Below are 15,704 nucleotides of genomic sequence, written 5' to 3' on the forward strand. Positions count from 1 at the left end.
AACTGTAAATGTCCCTATTAAATAAACAGACACAAATGAACATTAATTTGGCATTTACTGGGCATTTTAGACACGTGTTAGCATTGTTTTTTTTATTGTAAGCTGTCTTCCTTGATGTTCTCTCAACTAAAATAGAAAAATACCTGTTCATTTCAAAGTGATAGCACCTGTTTGATAAAATAGACATTAAACCTCTCGTGTCTGAGAGAAAAGAATGACAAGCCCTGGCCTGATACTTGAGAACAAGAAACATTGCTTTGGTGCATGTATTGCAATGTCTAATGTTTCTCATTTTTAAATAAATACAGTAACATATCAAGTGTAAACATATAATTATGCTTTACAAGATGGACAGCAAATTTGAGAAACTGCTGGCCAAGACCCTTGAGTCAATAAATTATGATCAGCCAAATGAATAAAATTAGTTACCTTTCATAATTCAGTAATGAAGACAAAATCAGAAAAGCCAACACCAAAAACAAGTGGAGAAAAAAAGATTTAATGAACAACTAGCAATGAATACAAACCTTTCTTTCCTTTTAGAGATCTGCTGTTGGACCTTGAATTCTAACAAGATTTCAGTCTTTATTTAGCCTAATCCAATGCAAATTTACTAGTTACCTAAATGTACTCCATTATTTATACTGTGAAAGATGCTAAAACATGATTCAAAAAAGCAAAGCAACCTCCTCCCCTATGTAACCGTCGTTACCAGACCTACCTAAACGATCAACCATGTGAGGAGAAATACATTTTACAAGTACTATGATTTTCCTTTCTCCTGGATAAATAATACAGTATATGCTCTTACCATGCCTTTACGAAACTTCTAATCTTACCATCTTAGACAAACATTTCTTTATAAATTATTTTTTTTACAAAAGGAATGTGTTGGTCTGTTTCCGTCCAATCCTCTCAGTGCTCTCAGCTGCCTATTTTGTAGGTGTTTGGTGAGTCTGTGTCTATGGGTCTCTGTATGTCCGTCTCCGTTTGTGTAAATGTGTCTCTGTGTCTCTGTTGTGTCTCACTGTGCCTCTTTGTGTCTCTGTGTTCGTCAACCTGTCTCTGCACGTGTCTCTCAGTGTCGCTGTGGGCATCAGTGCGCCTGTGGGCATCCTTAGGCGTTGTAGGAAGAAGAGGAAACGTTGCCCCCGTGTCCAGTCCAGTTTGTGTGGATGAACTCCCCAGGCTTGGACAGGAGCTCATAGGTGTGAGCACCGAAGTAGTCTCTCTGAGCCTGGGAAAAACAAAAACAACCAACACATATTACACTGGAGTTCTAACTGAGGGTCTGCAGGACTACGGAACTATCACTCTCCATGTCCTCCGTTTGAGGAAGTTCAAACAGGTGTAACAAACACCCTTAACTCAGGCTTCACGACTTCACCTTCCTATCAGCTTCTTGACTCACTGCACCAAATGGGGGAGGGTCTTTGATGTCCTTGTACTTCGGGACAAGCCACCTTCTCGTACCCCAGAGCCAAGGGGGTAAAAGCCAAGTCTGCATCTCGAACTGCACACCCAGTACCACTCCGTACTACTGGTCTGCTACAGTGTATCTATTCTATTGTGAAACTAAGAAAGGTAACGGTGTCCCTGTGAAATAAACACCAAAACACAGAGCTGTGCAAGTGTCAAATTTCAAACTGTGAAGAAGTCTGCAAGCTGTAGCCCAGGTAGCACAAAACCCTTTCAACTCAACTCGTAGAAAACAATGTGAAAAAAGGGCACTACCCTTGAGTGCAAATTTAAAATGCATTAACACTGCAGTAAAGTGCAACCCCATTAATAACATAGTCCCACAGAAATTAACACCATCTCAATTGGAATGTACGCGTTTCAAAAATGAAATGTAGCATGCCTTTGATAAGACTAATGATAACAGCAACATTTCCTTAAGTGCAAAGCAGCTCGAACAAGTGCCTACTGCAATGGTGAAACTGCAAGCACTAGTAAAAGGCTAGAACACTGTGTTGTGACCAAAGTAAGAAACAGAAGAGATGTTATCAATACCATCAGCTTAGCACACTGCTACCTTCAACTGATGCTGTAACAGGTTCCAGAGGGGATGATACAGCCAGTGTGCCAGGAGATATGCCCTGCCTAATTCATCAGTTGCGAGGAGAAAACAGAGCATGTCTCTTGTGTGTAATATGTGAAAAAAACAAGAACCATCATGTGACAGCACCATTTACCACCTTATGGTCTGACCTCTTCATACTGCCTTGTCTAAGCAAGACTGGGTCAGCTCAGGAATGAGGTGGGAGATTGTCAGAGTAAATCCGGTTGCTGTTGCAAGTATTGCTCATGGAGCAGTAGGTGGCACTGTTTACACAAGAACCGAACACCCAAACCAACATTATAAACAGGGCCACTGTGCTGTATGTAGAAGGTGCCATCCTCTGGGGGGTGTATGAAGTGGGTCTGCTCCAATGTGTAAAGAGCTCTAGGACCTTAGAAAAGAACTACTTAAATGCCATTAATTACTGAAGGTCTTCTAAGGAATGCACTGGGAGCAAAATATATTACATGCAAAAATGCTGACGCATACTTTCCTTCAAGTCGACCTTGTCCTGAAAGAGGGAAGGGCACAGCCACAGGCCCGGGAGGCTGGCGCAGTGAGACTCACCTGGAGCAGGTTGGCAGGAAGCATATTGTGCCGGTAGCCATCGTAGAACGACAGTGCCGTGCTGAAGCAGGGCATCGGGATGCCCAGCTGGACCCCAGTGCTGACCACACGCCGCCAGGACACCTGGGAGAAACAGGCGACAGGATTGTCACAAAACTCTCAGAACTGTGCCGTGCAGATGTGGCCAAGGGCATGGCACTGCACCAGAACAGCTCTCTGGAAAATCAGTTTAGTTTTTGTTGTCTGTGCTGGATTTCATTTAAATATTTAAGTAACAATGTATACTAATTTATTTTAACAAATTTTAAGTGTAATATTTTTTAAAATTATTTTTTGCTGTATTCCTTTTCTTCTCAGAAAACGATGCCTCATAAATATTGTTCTAAATATTATCACTACTAACAATAACTACATCAATACTAAACGAGGTGTATCCAAGAAATGCTAAAAAAAATTAAGAATAAATTTATCATCTGTATGACTAAATGTTGTAAAATGTAAATCAAAAGATGTCTTTTCAGAAGACTTAAATAAACTTTCTTAATGTTTAACAAGCATATCTAAACGCTCCGAACTCTTAGAAGCTCTCAAATACCACAGGCGAGTGGGAACAGTCCCTCCAAACATTTCATTATTCACTTACATGGTGCAAAAGCCATGTGGCAGCCTTTCAGTTGATTGATCGCAATGCAAACCGAAAGGCACATTTTATTAAAACACATGAAAATGAATATTTCTGCTTTAGCTCCACAGTGAAATTTAGCTCCCTTTTCAACAATGAGAGATGATCTTTAATGTTTTAACAACTTTTTGAAAGAAAAGAGTAGTGAATATATATATACTGGTCTGCTATTAAGCTTCTCCTCTCAGGCTTGGCTGTTATCATACCTGACTGTCCTGCATAGCGCTGCTGAAGAAGCTGTCCAGCAGCAGGCTTTGTAGGTTTGAGTCCCGGTCAAATGCTTCCTTAATCTTCCCCAAGAAAACACTGCCAAGGGGTGAGAAAGAGCACAATTCTGAGTTAAAAAAGAACTGGAAGACAACAAGGGCCCTTGCTTATTTTTAATAACTCCTAGTGTATCTCCCATTCGATGCATAAAGCATTCTGCCATAGAGGCACGAAGCTAAGCAGTGTGTTAACATTCACGCAGCTGTCTTTTCCAAAGGCAAGACCAGCTCCTTATTTAGCAACATCTGCTCAAAGAAGGCACTAGTCATTCATTCACTTTGCCTGGCGAGCTAATGTAATCCTCCTCTCAGTTTCACAACTGAGATTTCTCTACTTACAGTATGAATTGCAAAATCTTGCAAAGGTCATACTCAAGTCATCTCCATTTAAAACAAAGCTACCAAAATGAAGAGCAGAAAATTTTTTGTAAAACTATCAAAGACAGACGTATTAAACAGGAGACCTTTTCCTGCTTTTGCACATTAACAGTGCAAACATGCAATGACAGGTATTCTCCACAAGAGGAGGCTTTAACAGCTCAGACAGGACCGATCATTAGTCTGCGCCTTCACCCCAGAAGCTTCTAGTTTTTAACAATGTTAACTTAATCTGCAATAATGCTTCTTATAATTGCACAACAGATGCCAACAGCACTCGATTACAATAACTGTGCTGCACATGCTATAACGGCTGCAAGAAAAACAGATCTTCCCGATCTGCAGCTGTCACAGGAAAGGAGGGAAAGAACCTTAACAATAAATCTAGGCTTTTCCTAGCGCTAACGGAGACCTAGAGCACACGTATAATGCCTAAAAGGCAAACGCACGAGGATGGGCGCACAAAGAGTCTCGTACCTGCGGATTATACAGCCGCCCCTCCACATCAGGGCAATGGCGCCGTAGTTCAGAGTCCAGCCAAACTCCTTGGCTGCCTGCCGCAGAAGCATGAAGCCCTGGGCATAGGAGATGATCTTGGAGGCGTAAAGAGCCTAGTTCAGACACAGAAATAAAAACAGACAGACTTCCAGTGACTGTGGAGACATGAACCAAGGAGGCTCCTCGATCTGCCTGGGAGACCCCCTTTTCAAGAAATCCTGATCAGTAAGGTCATTGGAATAATACCGTACATAACGCTGCAATTAATCGCACAATATGAAAACCCCAGTTGCAGGCCAAGGGATCTACTTTAAGTGCTGTTGGAACACATGCAGTTTGTTCAATTATTGACTCTATACTGTGGTACAGGACTTGGGGTGAATCCCTCTGCTTCCAGGGACCCCCAAACAGTCTTCAGAGATCACCTGAAATCCTGTCTGAAAATCCACAACACAAAACACGCAAACGCGTTCTCCTCGTTTCTCTGTGGTGGACCTCAGCCTTCACCGGAAAGATCAAAGGCAAAGACCCACCTTCCTGATATCTTCGAGGAATTCAGTCTTGTTCCCCTCAAATTTGGCCCCCTGGGGTCCCGTGAGAGTTTTGCTGGCCTGCACCCGTTCATCTTTCAGGGAGGAGAGACATCTGGCGAAGACAGCCTCACCTGTCAGACAGCAAGATGGCCAGGAGACACATGAGCAGCCAGCGAGAGCATGGGGGAGCTGTCTGTCTCCTACTGCTCTGGTGTGCAGACAAACTCCGCTTACAGACACTGAACTATATTTGTCATCATTTATACACAGCTTTGTGCCCAGCAGATCCTGAGAACAGAGTTTTCCCATCTCATGTGCTCTATCGGTCTTTTGAACTTTTGCCTTCAGGAAGACGTTTTCACTGCCCAAGGGGAAAGCCAAATGAAAGGAAATTTAGCTTCATTCCAGAAGCCAACAGGCTTGCAAACAATGACTATGTATCGATACGATGTCTATTGGACAGAGCACCCTCTACAAACCTGCATGTACTTTAATACCTTTTCAAACACGACACACTATTACTTTGAATCACTTCTATGGCCGTTTTTATTAATGTATATACCTTTTTTACTTAGCAAGGTTGTTTTTTATTGTTATGTGTTGTCTATTGCACTGCTTGCTCCTTAAATTGGCCCCCAGGTGACTAATAAAGTATTTTGAATTGAACAGAAATCAAACATCAGGGAGGCTAGCAAGATTCTAGGATCACTACAACACATCAAGTGTGGCTTACATATCTGTTTGAATCAGGAGCTGCATCAATGTGAAGACTGCACTGTGGAAATAACCTCCTTGCTTATCAAGCCCAAATAACTTTAAAAACAGTTGCAATGTATCCATTCACAGCACTTCATTTGTCTTCAAGATAAAAAATGCTGATCTGTGCGCGTTGCATATCTTGGCTTGATTCCCAAGAGCGGTGTCTACTTTTGCAAACCAAAACTAACAGCACAAATCCTACTTTAGATCAGTGCCGATCTAAAAAAGGGCTTGCCCACGGTTATACAGTAAGTCAGTCTGGTGTTTCTTTTCAACCTGGCCTTGCTCAAACAAAGGCTTGGTTAATTCACTCCAGAGGAGCAGAGAGGGAAGTAACTGGAGGAAAACGGAAAGAAACACTAAGTAAGCATGACATGGCAGATGTGGCTCCGCAAAGCGATGCAACAATCGCCAGTCAGAATGAGTAAGAAACTAACACCACCCCCACCGCCACACAGAACAATACTGTTTCACTCTGACTCTTCCTTAAAGGCAAGTCCAGGGGAAAAATATTTCCTGCTAACGACAGTATCTTTCAACTTACAGGAACAAAGGTTTCTTTTGTGTTTTTATTATTGCAAAATCTCCCACATTCCTGGTTAAAGGAGGATAAAATCTGAATATAGGCCATACAGAAAATCAAGAACTGGGGGAATCTTCCACATTAAATCATATCATCCACACTAGTCACACACATGGCAACATTTAGCACATCAATTATTTTCCTCCTTAAGAGTATACTCATTCCAAATGATCCTACAGGAAATAGCTACAAAGGAAAGCAAACCTTTTTTGTAGCTATTGCTCAATTAACTACTACATCAAGAAATTCATTTTTTAATTCTATCTACGTATAGAAAATAGTATTACTCCCACAATTTAAAGCAATCCGACACAAAGAGAAGTTTCCAAAACCACAGTGACTGTAATCAGTGATGTGATCAAATAAAGCTCATGTTGTTAATGTATAGTCTAGTTAATCATGTGCTGAACTGTGAAACAGGGCCGTGACAAAAGTTTACAACAATCTGGCAGCTCTTCTATCTGTGTGTGGGGGCTTAGCATTCCTCTTCCTTGACGAATGCAGAGTGTTTCAGTTTTCTGTACATTCTGGTCTCACAGTAAGCAAAGGAAAATATCAAAACAGAGTAAAACTGGTAAACCGTCATGTATTACCAGCCCTCACGAATGCAGCGTGAGACATACACAGCTACTTTAACAGCCCTTCCTCACAGAAAAGTGCTGCAAACAGCAGTGTAAACAGGCAAAAGAGGACTCGTTGCAAAGGATTTGGCCTGAAGCCTATGTGTGCTCACTTTGTGATCCGTGGTCTGCTGGCATCCCAGAGACAGCCGTGTCCTGGACTGACCAATGTCCGCTGGCTCTGAACAGCAAGGCCACAGGGAAGGCCAAAGAACAGGGAAGGATTATGCCTGGTAATGTAATCTCAGGGCATGGTGTGACTGAGGCAAAATCTTTATTAATGCTTGCATGTGATGAGGGTCATTTGTACCTTCTTTCCTAACTGCTCTACCAACCAAAGCTAGAAACAATCCATTCAAAAAGGAGCAAAATATTTCTGTTCAAAAAAACATTTTCATTGCTGTCCCCCAAGGCATTTGCTCCCAGAAATGATTAAGAGTGTTTAGATTAGGCCTTAGTTTCAGACTGCTGAATTAAATCCTTTCCCGTGATTAAGTGTCCCCTTTCATAACAAACAGGGGGCCAGGGATCTGTGATGGATGCATACCTATTAGAGTGACCGGCGTGCCGTACTCCAGGGCGGAGATAGCGGTCCACTTCCCAGTGCCTTTCTGACCGGCTGTGTCCCTTATTTTGGGTAGCAAGTGCTTCCCGTCGGAGTCCCTGAACTTCAGGATGTTAGCTGTGATTTCAATCAGGAACGAGTCCAGTTCCGTCTTGTTCCACTCTTCAAACACCTTGACAAAGGAGAAAAGCAAGAAATCACTCTGTCCCCAAACTGGATGCCCCCACACACTGATAAACCCCAGAAATGTGCATGTCGCCTGTAAATAAATCTTTATCTTTAAAAATCTTCCAGACGCTTAAAATAAAGTTAAGCTCCAATGTTCATCTAGCAGGGGAGGGGCACAACAGCTGTACTCTTCACCACGTTGCTGCACTCAAATTCCTCTGCACATGCCCGGCTGCACAAATCTGTGCTGTCCAGGCCACTGCTGCAGAATGGATTCTCAATTGACCTGTCCAGTTAACGAAAGCAATAAAAGAATAAATACATTACAACTACAGCAACTGCACGTTTATCTGTCTCACCCACAAGTTTAAGAGAGCCTGGCTCTCTTACTAATCAAGTACTCTTCCCGGAACAATATGCTAGCGAATTCGGACACGAGCGCTGCGTTGTCTCAAGTGTTACCAGCGCACTGAGCGGGCAAGAGGGCTGTGCGAGGCTAACCTTGGCCATGTCATCATGGTCCATCTTCAGGACATCCTTCATCAGGTGGTAGGCCTCGCAGATGAGCTGCATGTCTCCATACTCAATCCCATTGTGCACCATCTTCACAAAGTGACCTGCACCCTCATCGCCCACCTGCAGGACAGCAGCCACCACAGAGACCCTCAGGCACAGCAGTGCAGTGCAGAGGACGACACCCACCTCACCAGCCACACTGCCATTTCCTTCAGTGTGATCAATAACTAGCCAATTGGTACACTTTAACTTGTACTATATATTATAGAATGAGAATAACCGTGCAAAGACAAAACAGAACAGGAAAGAGAAGACTATCGCATAAGAAGTTAAAAATCAAATGCACCACAGCACAGTACATGATACAGTTATGTATTGCTATAGCACTCCAGGATATACAAAATATGTGAGCTAAATACAAATGTCATTCAATTAATTATTGTAATGCTCTATGTGGACAGCATTCCAGTGGTTACTGCACACTTTAAAAAATCCCACACTCTTTGTTCATATTTTCTTATTTCATATTGCATATTTTTTCAGCTTACCCAGTCACAACAAGGTTCTCCTGTCCCAACCTTAGCAGCTATGCTCTGGAAAATGTCCTTTATATGTGGCCTGAGGAAGTAAATATCTGTAAGAAACTGCAATCTGCAATCTCTACGTTTTTTTATTTTAAGATTACAGATTATAAAAGTTTGTGAGAAACTGGACTGAATTTGCTTTAGAGCCATCCATCAATTCAACATGGACGTCAGAATAATTAACTCACATTCGAAACAAAAAACTGTCAAGCATCTATTAAAAAAAACGTGTTGTGGTTAATTTTGCAAGTCCAAGCAAGACCCAATGGCGAAATTCTGAAGGCCATTTGCAGGATTGAAGAATCATTTATTTCTGCATCCGTGCTTGCCAAGCGCCAACGGAGCTCGCTGCAGACGCATCACCCAGACTCACCAGGCCTCCTTGTGGCCCCCGGGCATCAGCGAGGGCCCGTAGCGCGCCCCATCCTCCCCCCCGCTCACGCCGCTGCCCACGAAGAGCAGCTTCTTCTCCTTCAGGCTCCTGCAGCGACGCTGCAAGACAAAGCACATGGGGCCGTAGTCTCCGGCATTCCCCGGGCTACCAGCTGCAAGGCCAGCTCAGAAAATCAACCTGCGTTTCTCTTCACACAGGCATCTCAAAGTACACTGAAGCTTAGGGGACCCTACAGGTGGTTCCAGTTCAAGCGGACGTGGAGAAAAAAAATCACTTCCATTATTACAGCTTCTTATTTCTCTTACAACCACACAGTCAGTTAAGTTCATGCAAGTTTCCCTGCTTTTCAAAGCGTGGCGTTGAATCATCTACTGTACACCAGTGTCTGCTGGTTTATGTTTCAACTGATCTCTAAAGCACTCTAAATCACTGCTGATGCCCTTACTGGGTCTCCTTGGTTGTTTAGGCTTTTGGGTAACTTTCCTGCACTCAGTCCCAAGACGCATATACACCCCACTTCAACTGTGGGGTTTTCAACACCTCTCAGGACCCTGGGGATGCAAGACAATGATGCTAGTTTCCACGTCACTGTGCCACCAACATAATGAGGGATGATGATATGTCTTGTATATCACAGAGTCAAGGAAAAAACATGCAGTAAACCCTTTGAGCTACCAATTTCACTAAAAAAAATCTTGCCTCCAGGATCAGGTACTTACTGTTGTGTCTCTGTACTCTGAGTTTCCTCCGTCGATGATGATGTCCCCTGGTTCAAGCAGTGGAACCTGGTTAATGCAAAAAAAAAAAGAAGTGACATACTTAAAAAAAAGCAACCATTGGGAAAATGTTTTTGAACTAATTCCAATCACATCCCCGTTTCCCCATCACACAAAGACACTCAAAGTAAACAAATATATGCCACTGTAGCAGCGTGAAATGGAACTACAATATTTTAAGATTTGGGATCAATGCTGCCTACTGTCAAGGACAGTTAAAGCCATTTTACAGACCCAGATACCGAATAGCTGGCACAGAGCATGCAAAGGGCTTCCTCTCCTGTGGCAAACAACTGCTCCATGGAACACCACACACATGAGTCAGCATTGCTTTCCACTGTGCACACTCACAGCTCCCTGGTGTACGAAGAGAAACAATAAGCAAGAAGGCGCTGTGATACTGGTGAATGCACCGCAGTCACACGGCCACCCCGAGCGCCGGGACAAGCCCCAGGGTCACCCTGAGCGCCGAACGTGCACCGGGACGTCCAGCAGCTCACTCACCAGCTTGTCGATGAAGTCGTCCACGGCCTGGCCAGCCTTCACCAGCAGGATGATGCGCCGCGGCTTCTTCAGCTTGGAAACCATGTCCTCCAGGGACTGCGCGCCAACCACCTTCGTCCCTTTGGCTTCGTTCTGCAAGAAGTCCTGGACCTTGGACACTGTTCTGTTGAAGGCGCACACCTGCAGAGTGCAAGACATCAGCGCATCAACATACAGAAAACCTGGAAGTCCAAACCACATAACTACGTGAAGGAACAAATAAAAAAATCTCGACTGCAGATGTTCGGGACTTTGTATCAGTACGACGTGAAGCACTGACTCTGTGTGCACTTCAGAAGCGGACGGTATTTTCTATTATGACCTATGAGTCTGAGAGTTAGGATTTCACTCCTTTGCAAAGAACTGGACGGAGTCTAAACACACCCAGCTCATGCAGGGTCATTTAATCAAAGGAGAACTTGCTATCAATTAAAAGGAGATGACAAAGCAGTGCCCATGTGTGCAGTTTAAAAGCTCTCTTTCCAGTCAGTGAAAAAAATTAACAACTTAAAGGAAACAGTCATCAACATCTAGATCAGGATCCTCCCGATTCACCAGTGGAATAAAAATAAAATATTGTAGGGGTGGCAGCTTCCTCTCCGGATGTTCGGCTGGGAGACACACCGGGGACAGGGCTATTTCTTTCAGGGGGACGCGGGGAGAAGTGTGAGCTCCCCAGGACAGTGAAGTGAGACTGAAGGTAACACTGTGAAGTGTATGCGTTCGCGCCAGAACTGACTGGCAGCTCAAGAGACTGCCCTGCACTCTTGCCTTTATTTTTAAGTTATCAGGTCTGGGCATAGCCCTCTCTGTACCTACAAGGGGCATTAAAAGGTCTTTCTCTATATACTGTATATCCCAGTGTCGACTATTATCACCCTATCATATTTTAAAAAAAAAACAAGATCTGAGGTGGAAGATATCTCCACCATACCTCTCACAGGTATTTCAAAGAAACTAGTCCATTTGAACACATTTTAACAGAGGGGCAGGTGGATTCTACACCAGGACGGCACCGTTCTGTTTCCCTCTAGACTTACCACAAAACCATGGTCGTTCATGTTCAAGATCAGGTTCTGGCCCATCACAGCCAAACCAATCAGGGCAATGTCCGCTCTGCGGGAACACAGCAAGATACTGCACGTGGGCACTGGTTGCAAAGCAATTACAAAATACACAGGAAGGGCTTAAGCCCATACGATAAGCAAGTCACACATTGGCATGTATAAGCATACTGTATATAACAAGCCTTGCAATGCTAATTCTGCACTCGATACCAGGTTAGTACTGGAGGTCTGGGCTACTTTCTGTGCCCATCAGTTATGTTGATTTAAGAGTTTTGCAACATCTAAAACGTTTACAGGAAGCTCTGCAATAGTTGTAAAGGAGGCTCTTTTTTTACTTTCCCTTCCTATAAGAGCGCATTCCAAGAAAGTATACAGCTACCATATATAGACTATAATTGCATTTTCTTCCTAGTGAGAGAGCATGTAACAAAACAAAAACAACTTCAGCTAAACTGTAGCTAAGAACTGGGTACCCAGCTTTTTTACAGCTGTACTCTAGTACTTGGACTTGATGAAAGAAACCACTTACAATAAACCCACACATATATGTAAGAAAAGCATGAAAACACACACACAACATTTCTCTCTTTTTAATCAGCTCTATGCGAAAAGAAAAAGTTCACTTCGCATACCGAAATAGAATGAGGGACATTGATTATTCTTTTGAGAGTTGTGTAACTGTGATTTGTAAAGAAAAGTGGTAAACTGATGTACACATACTTACAAAACTTTGTAAAAAGGGGAATCAATGTCTATCAGTCTACTGGGAATAAGGAACTGCGAGGCAGAGAGCGTTGTAAAACATTTTGTGATGAAATACACGCTTGGCGTGATAAGTCTCCGGCTCCCCCACCTGTAGAGACCCTTAACTCTATGAAGCGCTTAGAAAATGTTTCGATGGATAAAATGTCGTTTAGGAGTAAACAACTATTTAGAAAGAAACATATTAATAGACCAAAAAATATCTAAATCTTTAATCACGACTGTGGAGTGGAAACAACCATCATAGTCTTGTCTTACTGCTTTAACTAATAAACGCACTATAACTGTGGCACGCTGAATTAATTTTGTGGGTATTCTAGAGCTTGTCTCTCCAAAAGAGAGAGTTTCGACAGAGCAGTTGGGCCCACTCACAGGGAACAGCCAATGAAAGACTGAATTAGCACTTTCTGCAGATCACAGAAAAACGCTACCGAAAAAATAACAATGCCTTTCATTATTAGCTGCGAAGCGAAATACAGCCGTTAAAAAATATTTTAAAAAAAACTCTTTAAGACGCTTATAGACGTAATACTATTACTCGGATTACTAGGACTCTCCATTCGAAACGCAATGCTACACTTTTCTAAAAGCTTTTCCAATTAACTTCTAGCTCTCCAATCAGCCCTTAATCCTCGTAAGTACTCTGCAGGAGGCAGCGCTAGCGCAGGGTACCGTGTGCCCAGTATTTCCAAGCTCATTAAAAATAAACGAGACTAACTTTGCACGTTCATAGCAATGGTAAACATCATGGGACAAGAGGTACTCACTGTGCCATGGCCGTGTGCTTTTTATTCTCCCTCTACACTAGACTGTCAGATTGCAAAGACACACTTATTTCCTCGTTAGGCAGGTTTATAAGTGCAGTACCGATCCCCACTGGGGTTTCCACCTGATTCACCGTGACAGAGCTGTCTGCTAGCTGGGTGACGTCACCAGCACCCAACCCTGCCCCCTGCCGAGTTTCATTGGTCCGCAAAATCTGAGCAGAGCCAGTTCGGATTTCGATTGGTTCATCGGACGCGTCACTCTACAATCTGGTGTTGCCCACCCACTCCCAAAGAAGGAAACTAAATCGAGCCGAAACATCGATGAAGCACTAACTAAGCGATTGAGCGAGCCTTAATTGCAAACCTTTATTTTTTAAAACAAGTTTTTATTTAAACACCAGAAATACAAAAAAGGAGACAGAATAATGAAATAGATACAGAAATAGACATTGTCTTTCAACTTGGAACACATTACAGTACAATTTACATAACAAAACAGCACAACGTGGAGGTCAGCAATAAAACCAATTTTGTCTTACGGCTAAATTGATCTGTGTTTTTAAGAGGGGAAAAAACATTTACAATTATTTGTTCATTGTTGCGATATGCTCCATCACAATTATATCGGCGTTCATTTAATCGTACAGCAGATCACCAGATAATCGAGGGTCCAGCTCGGGTCAGAAGTTTTCACATTAAATAAACTCGGCACTGACGTGGAGGAAGGTTTGGTTACGAGTTTCGGGTGGTTTCCTGCAGTGATACGCTGTTAAAACTGACCAGCCGTTTCATCGCAAGTGGACGCAGATGTCTGTAACATCTCCGAAAATCTGGTCTGTGCACTCATGGCTCAAACTAGCAAATACTCACCATGCATCTGTGCATTGTCCTTGACCTTTAAGAAGCGTGGAAATAAACACACAAACTAAAGTCTAAGGTTTCTGTTTTGTGCGAATTTTAGTTATCTCCTTATCCACCTTAGGTTAACGCAATGATTAGGTTTTGTCCGGTTGTTGTTCCTTAAAACTTTACGTTCTGCCTGGAGAAAGGTGTAGCTGTCATGAAAAACAGTCATAAGAAAATAGTGTTAGGATGGCAACATTAAGTTGGAGAAGTGTAACGAATGTCAAACAGTGTGATTTATGAATGAATGAGGAATACAGTGTGTCATTTTGGGTCTTAAGCAGAAATACACTATTTCTGTATTAATGTGTTGTGTTCTGATGTGTTCAGCTTAATAGGAATTGTTAGAAGGGAGTGAGCTTTAGCTAACATCGGAAGTCGATCTGAATCTTTGATAATTACTCTAAACTTCTTAAAAATATTTTGGAATGGTTGCTTGAAATCAGGCCTTCTACTCCAGACGTGGTAAAACCAAGGCAGTACGTGTCAAATTGTGAGAACGGCTATACACGGCAATAGTATTAAAGGCTGGTCTTATTGTATCATAAAGTCATGCTGTCATCCCATGTTGAAACCCTTTCACTCACACGCAGAGCTGGATTATTAAATTTTAAAATAACTGGTTTATATTTTTAGAACTATACTGTGTACTATGCAAACATAACTGTAAACACCCTCCGTCTCCAACAATGCTGTTCAGTAGTGTGGTAGGTGATGTAAATTATCTACACAGATGTGATGTATTTCAAAGAAACTAGTAATAGGTTTATTCCATGCTGAAAAGAGAAGAAAGAAAACACAACGTTCCGTCTGTGGGAGATAGGGTGACATTTTGGAGAGTACATTTAAAATGTCTTGCTGCTCAAGCAAGAAGATAGTTAAACAATTTGCACACTTTTTCTCATAATAATTCATTTGCAAAGTAGTGATACATCAAAACAAAGGGAACTTGCACCAGAGTGGCTTCTAATTGCAAGTAACGTGTTGGTAAGAGCTTGTCGTCCGTGTTGTCTCTCTCCATAGGACGCAGCATGAGATTAAATAAGTAAAAGAACAAATGCAAAAAGGGACTTGCCTATATTATTAGAATATGCAAACTTACTGTGCCATTATTAAAGATGCTTTTCTCTTTCCTCTGTGTGGTCAAGTCGGATATAAACTGTACTTCGTCCTCCTCGCCCGTGACTTGTGTCCAGACAGTGTGTGACGTACTGTACTGTGCATCACTTCCAAGATGAGCCCCAAGCTTCACGGCGTCCGTGTTGGCTCAAAAAGCTTCCGGGATTTTACATCACTTTGAGAAATCAGTGCTCGTTTCGTTTAGCTTCACTGTGCAGAAGTGAAACTGGACCGGTATAGTCCGAGACCTTCATTTCAGACAGCAAGATAGCCCCGCGAACAAAATGCATTAGTCATAAAAAGGTGCGTGTTAAATTAAGAATGCGGAGGTTTGTTTAAATGCGAATGTTAATCTAAAAGCCCGTTAAGACAGCCTATCGACAGGGAACAGAAGTGTACTTTTATTTTGTGAATGATACGGCTGCGTCCGGAAATCACTCCTTCCCACAACTCCCTCCGCCAGCAAGGACGGAAGAAGAGCAGCAACAGCTGGTCTGCTTGTTGTTCTGCTATAGAAAGCTTTTGCCAGTGGGGGCACCTGAATGTTTGAGGCAAAACATGCCCCGTACCCCTGGTGCTTTCGACATATCGC

At 42.7% G+C, this 15,704-nt stretch overlaps 1 protein-coding gene across 2 annotated transcripts; it reads right to left on the reverse strand.

Moving 5' to 3' along the window:
• Nucleotides 1-483: 483 nt before the first annotated feature.
• pgd (phosphogluconate dehydrogenase) lies at nucleotides 484-15,492 on the reverse strand. Of its 2 annotated transcripts, none has more exons than XM_088937935.1 (13): nucleotides 15,096-15,492; nucleotides 11,535-11,610; nucleotides 10,456-10,635; nucleotides 9,895-9,960; nucleotides 9,155-9,273; nucleotides 8,746-8,815; nucleotides 8,183-8,317; nucleotides 7,496-7,685; nucleotides 4,987-5,117; nucleotides 4,433-4,566; nucleotides 3,518-3,617; nucleotides 2,630-2,752; nucleotides 484-1,237 (listed from the first exon to the last, which is right to left on the reverse strand). In XM_088937935.1, the coding sequence occupies exons 1-13, from the start codon at nucleotides 15,101-15,103 to the stop codon at nucleotides 1,118-1,120; spliced, it is 1,452 nt and encodes a 483-aa protein (XP_088794061.1). In that variant the 5' UTR covers nucleotides 15,104-15,492; the 3' UTR covers nucleotides 484-1,117. The 2 variants fall into 2 exon arrangements, with proteins under 2 accessions (XP_088794061.1, XP_088794062.1); XM_088937936.1 differs by lacking the exon at nucleotides 15,096-15,492 and adding an exon at nucleotides 13,091-13,237.
• Nucleotides 15,493-15,704: the final 212 nt, after the last annotated feature.

This window comes from Atractosteus spatula, chromosome 20, assembly GCF_055471065.1.
Source record: "Atractosteus spatula isolate fAtrSpa1 chromosome 20, fAtrSpa1.hap1, whole genome shotgun sequence".
Lineage (NCBI taxonomy): Eukaryota > Metazoa > Chordata > Actinopteri > Semionotiformes > Lepisosteidae > Atractosteus > Atractosteus spatula.

What these genes read in the sequence shown, in the direction of transcription:
- pgd (XM_088937935.1), bottom strand. An exon ending in ACGACTTCATCGACAAGCTG is followed by an intron (nt 9,961 to 10,455) that starts GTGAGTGAGCTG and finishes TGCATTAACCAG; the next exon opens with GTTCCACTGCTTGAACCAGG. An exon ending in GAGAACCTTGTTGTGACTGG is followed by an intron (nt 8,318 to 8,745) that starts GTAAGCTGAAAA and finishes GCTGTCCTGCAG; the next exon opens with GTGGGCGATGAGGGTGCAGG.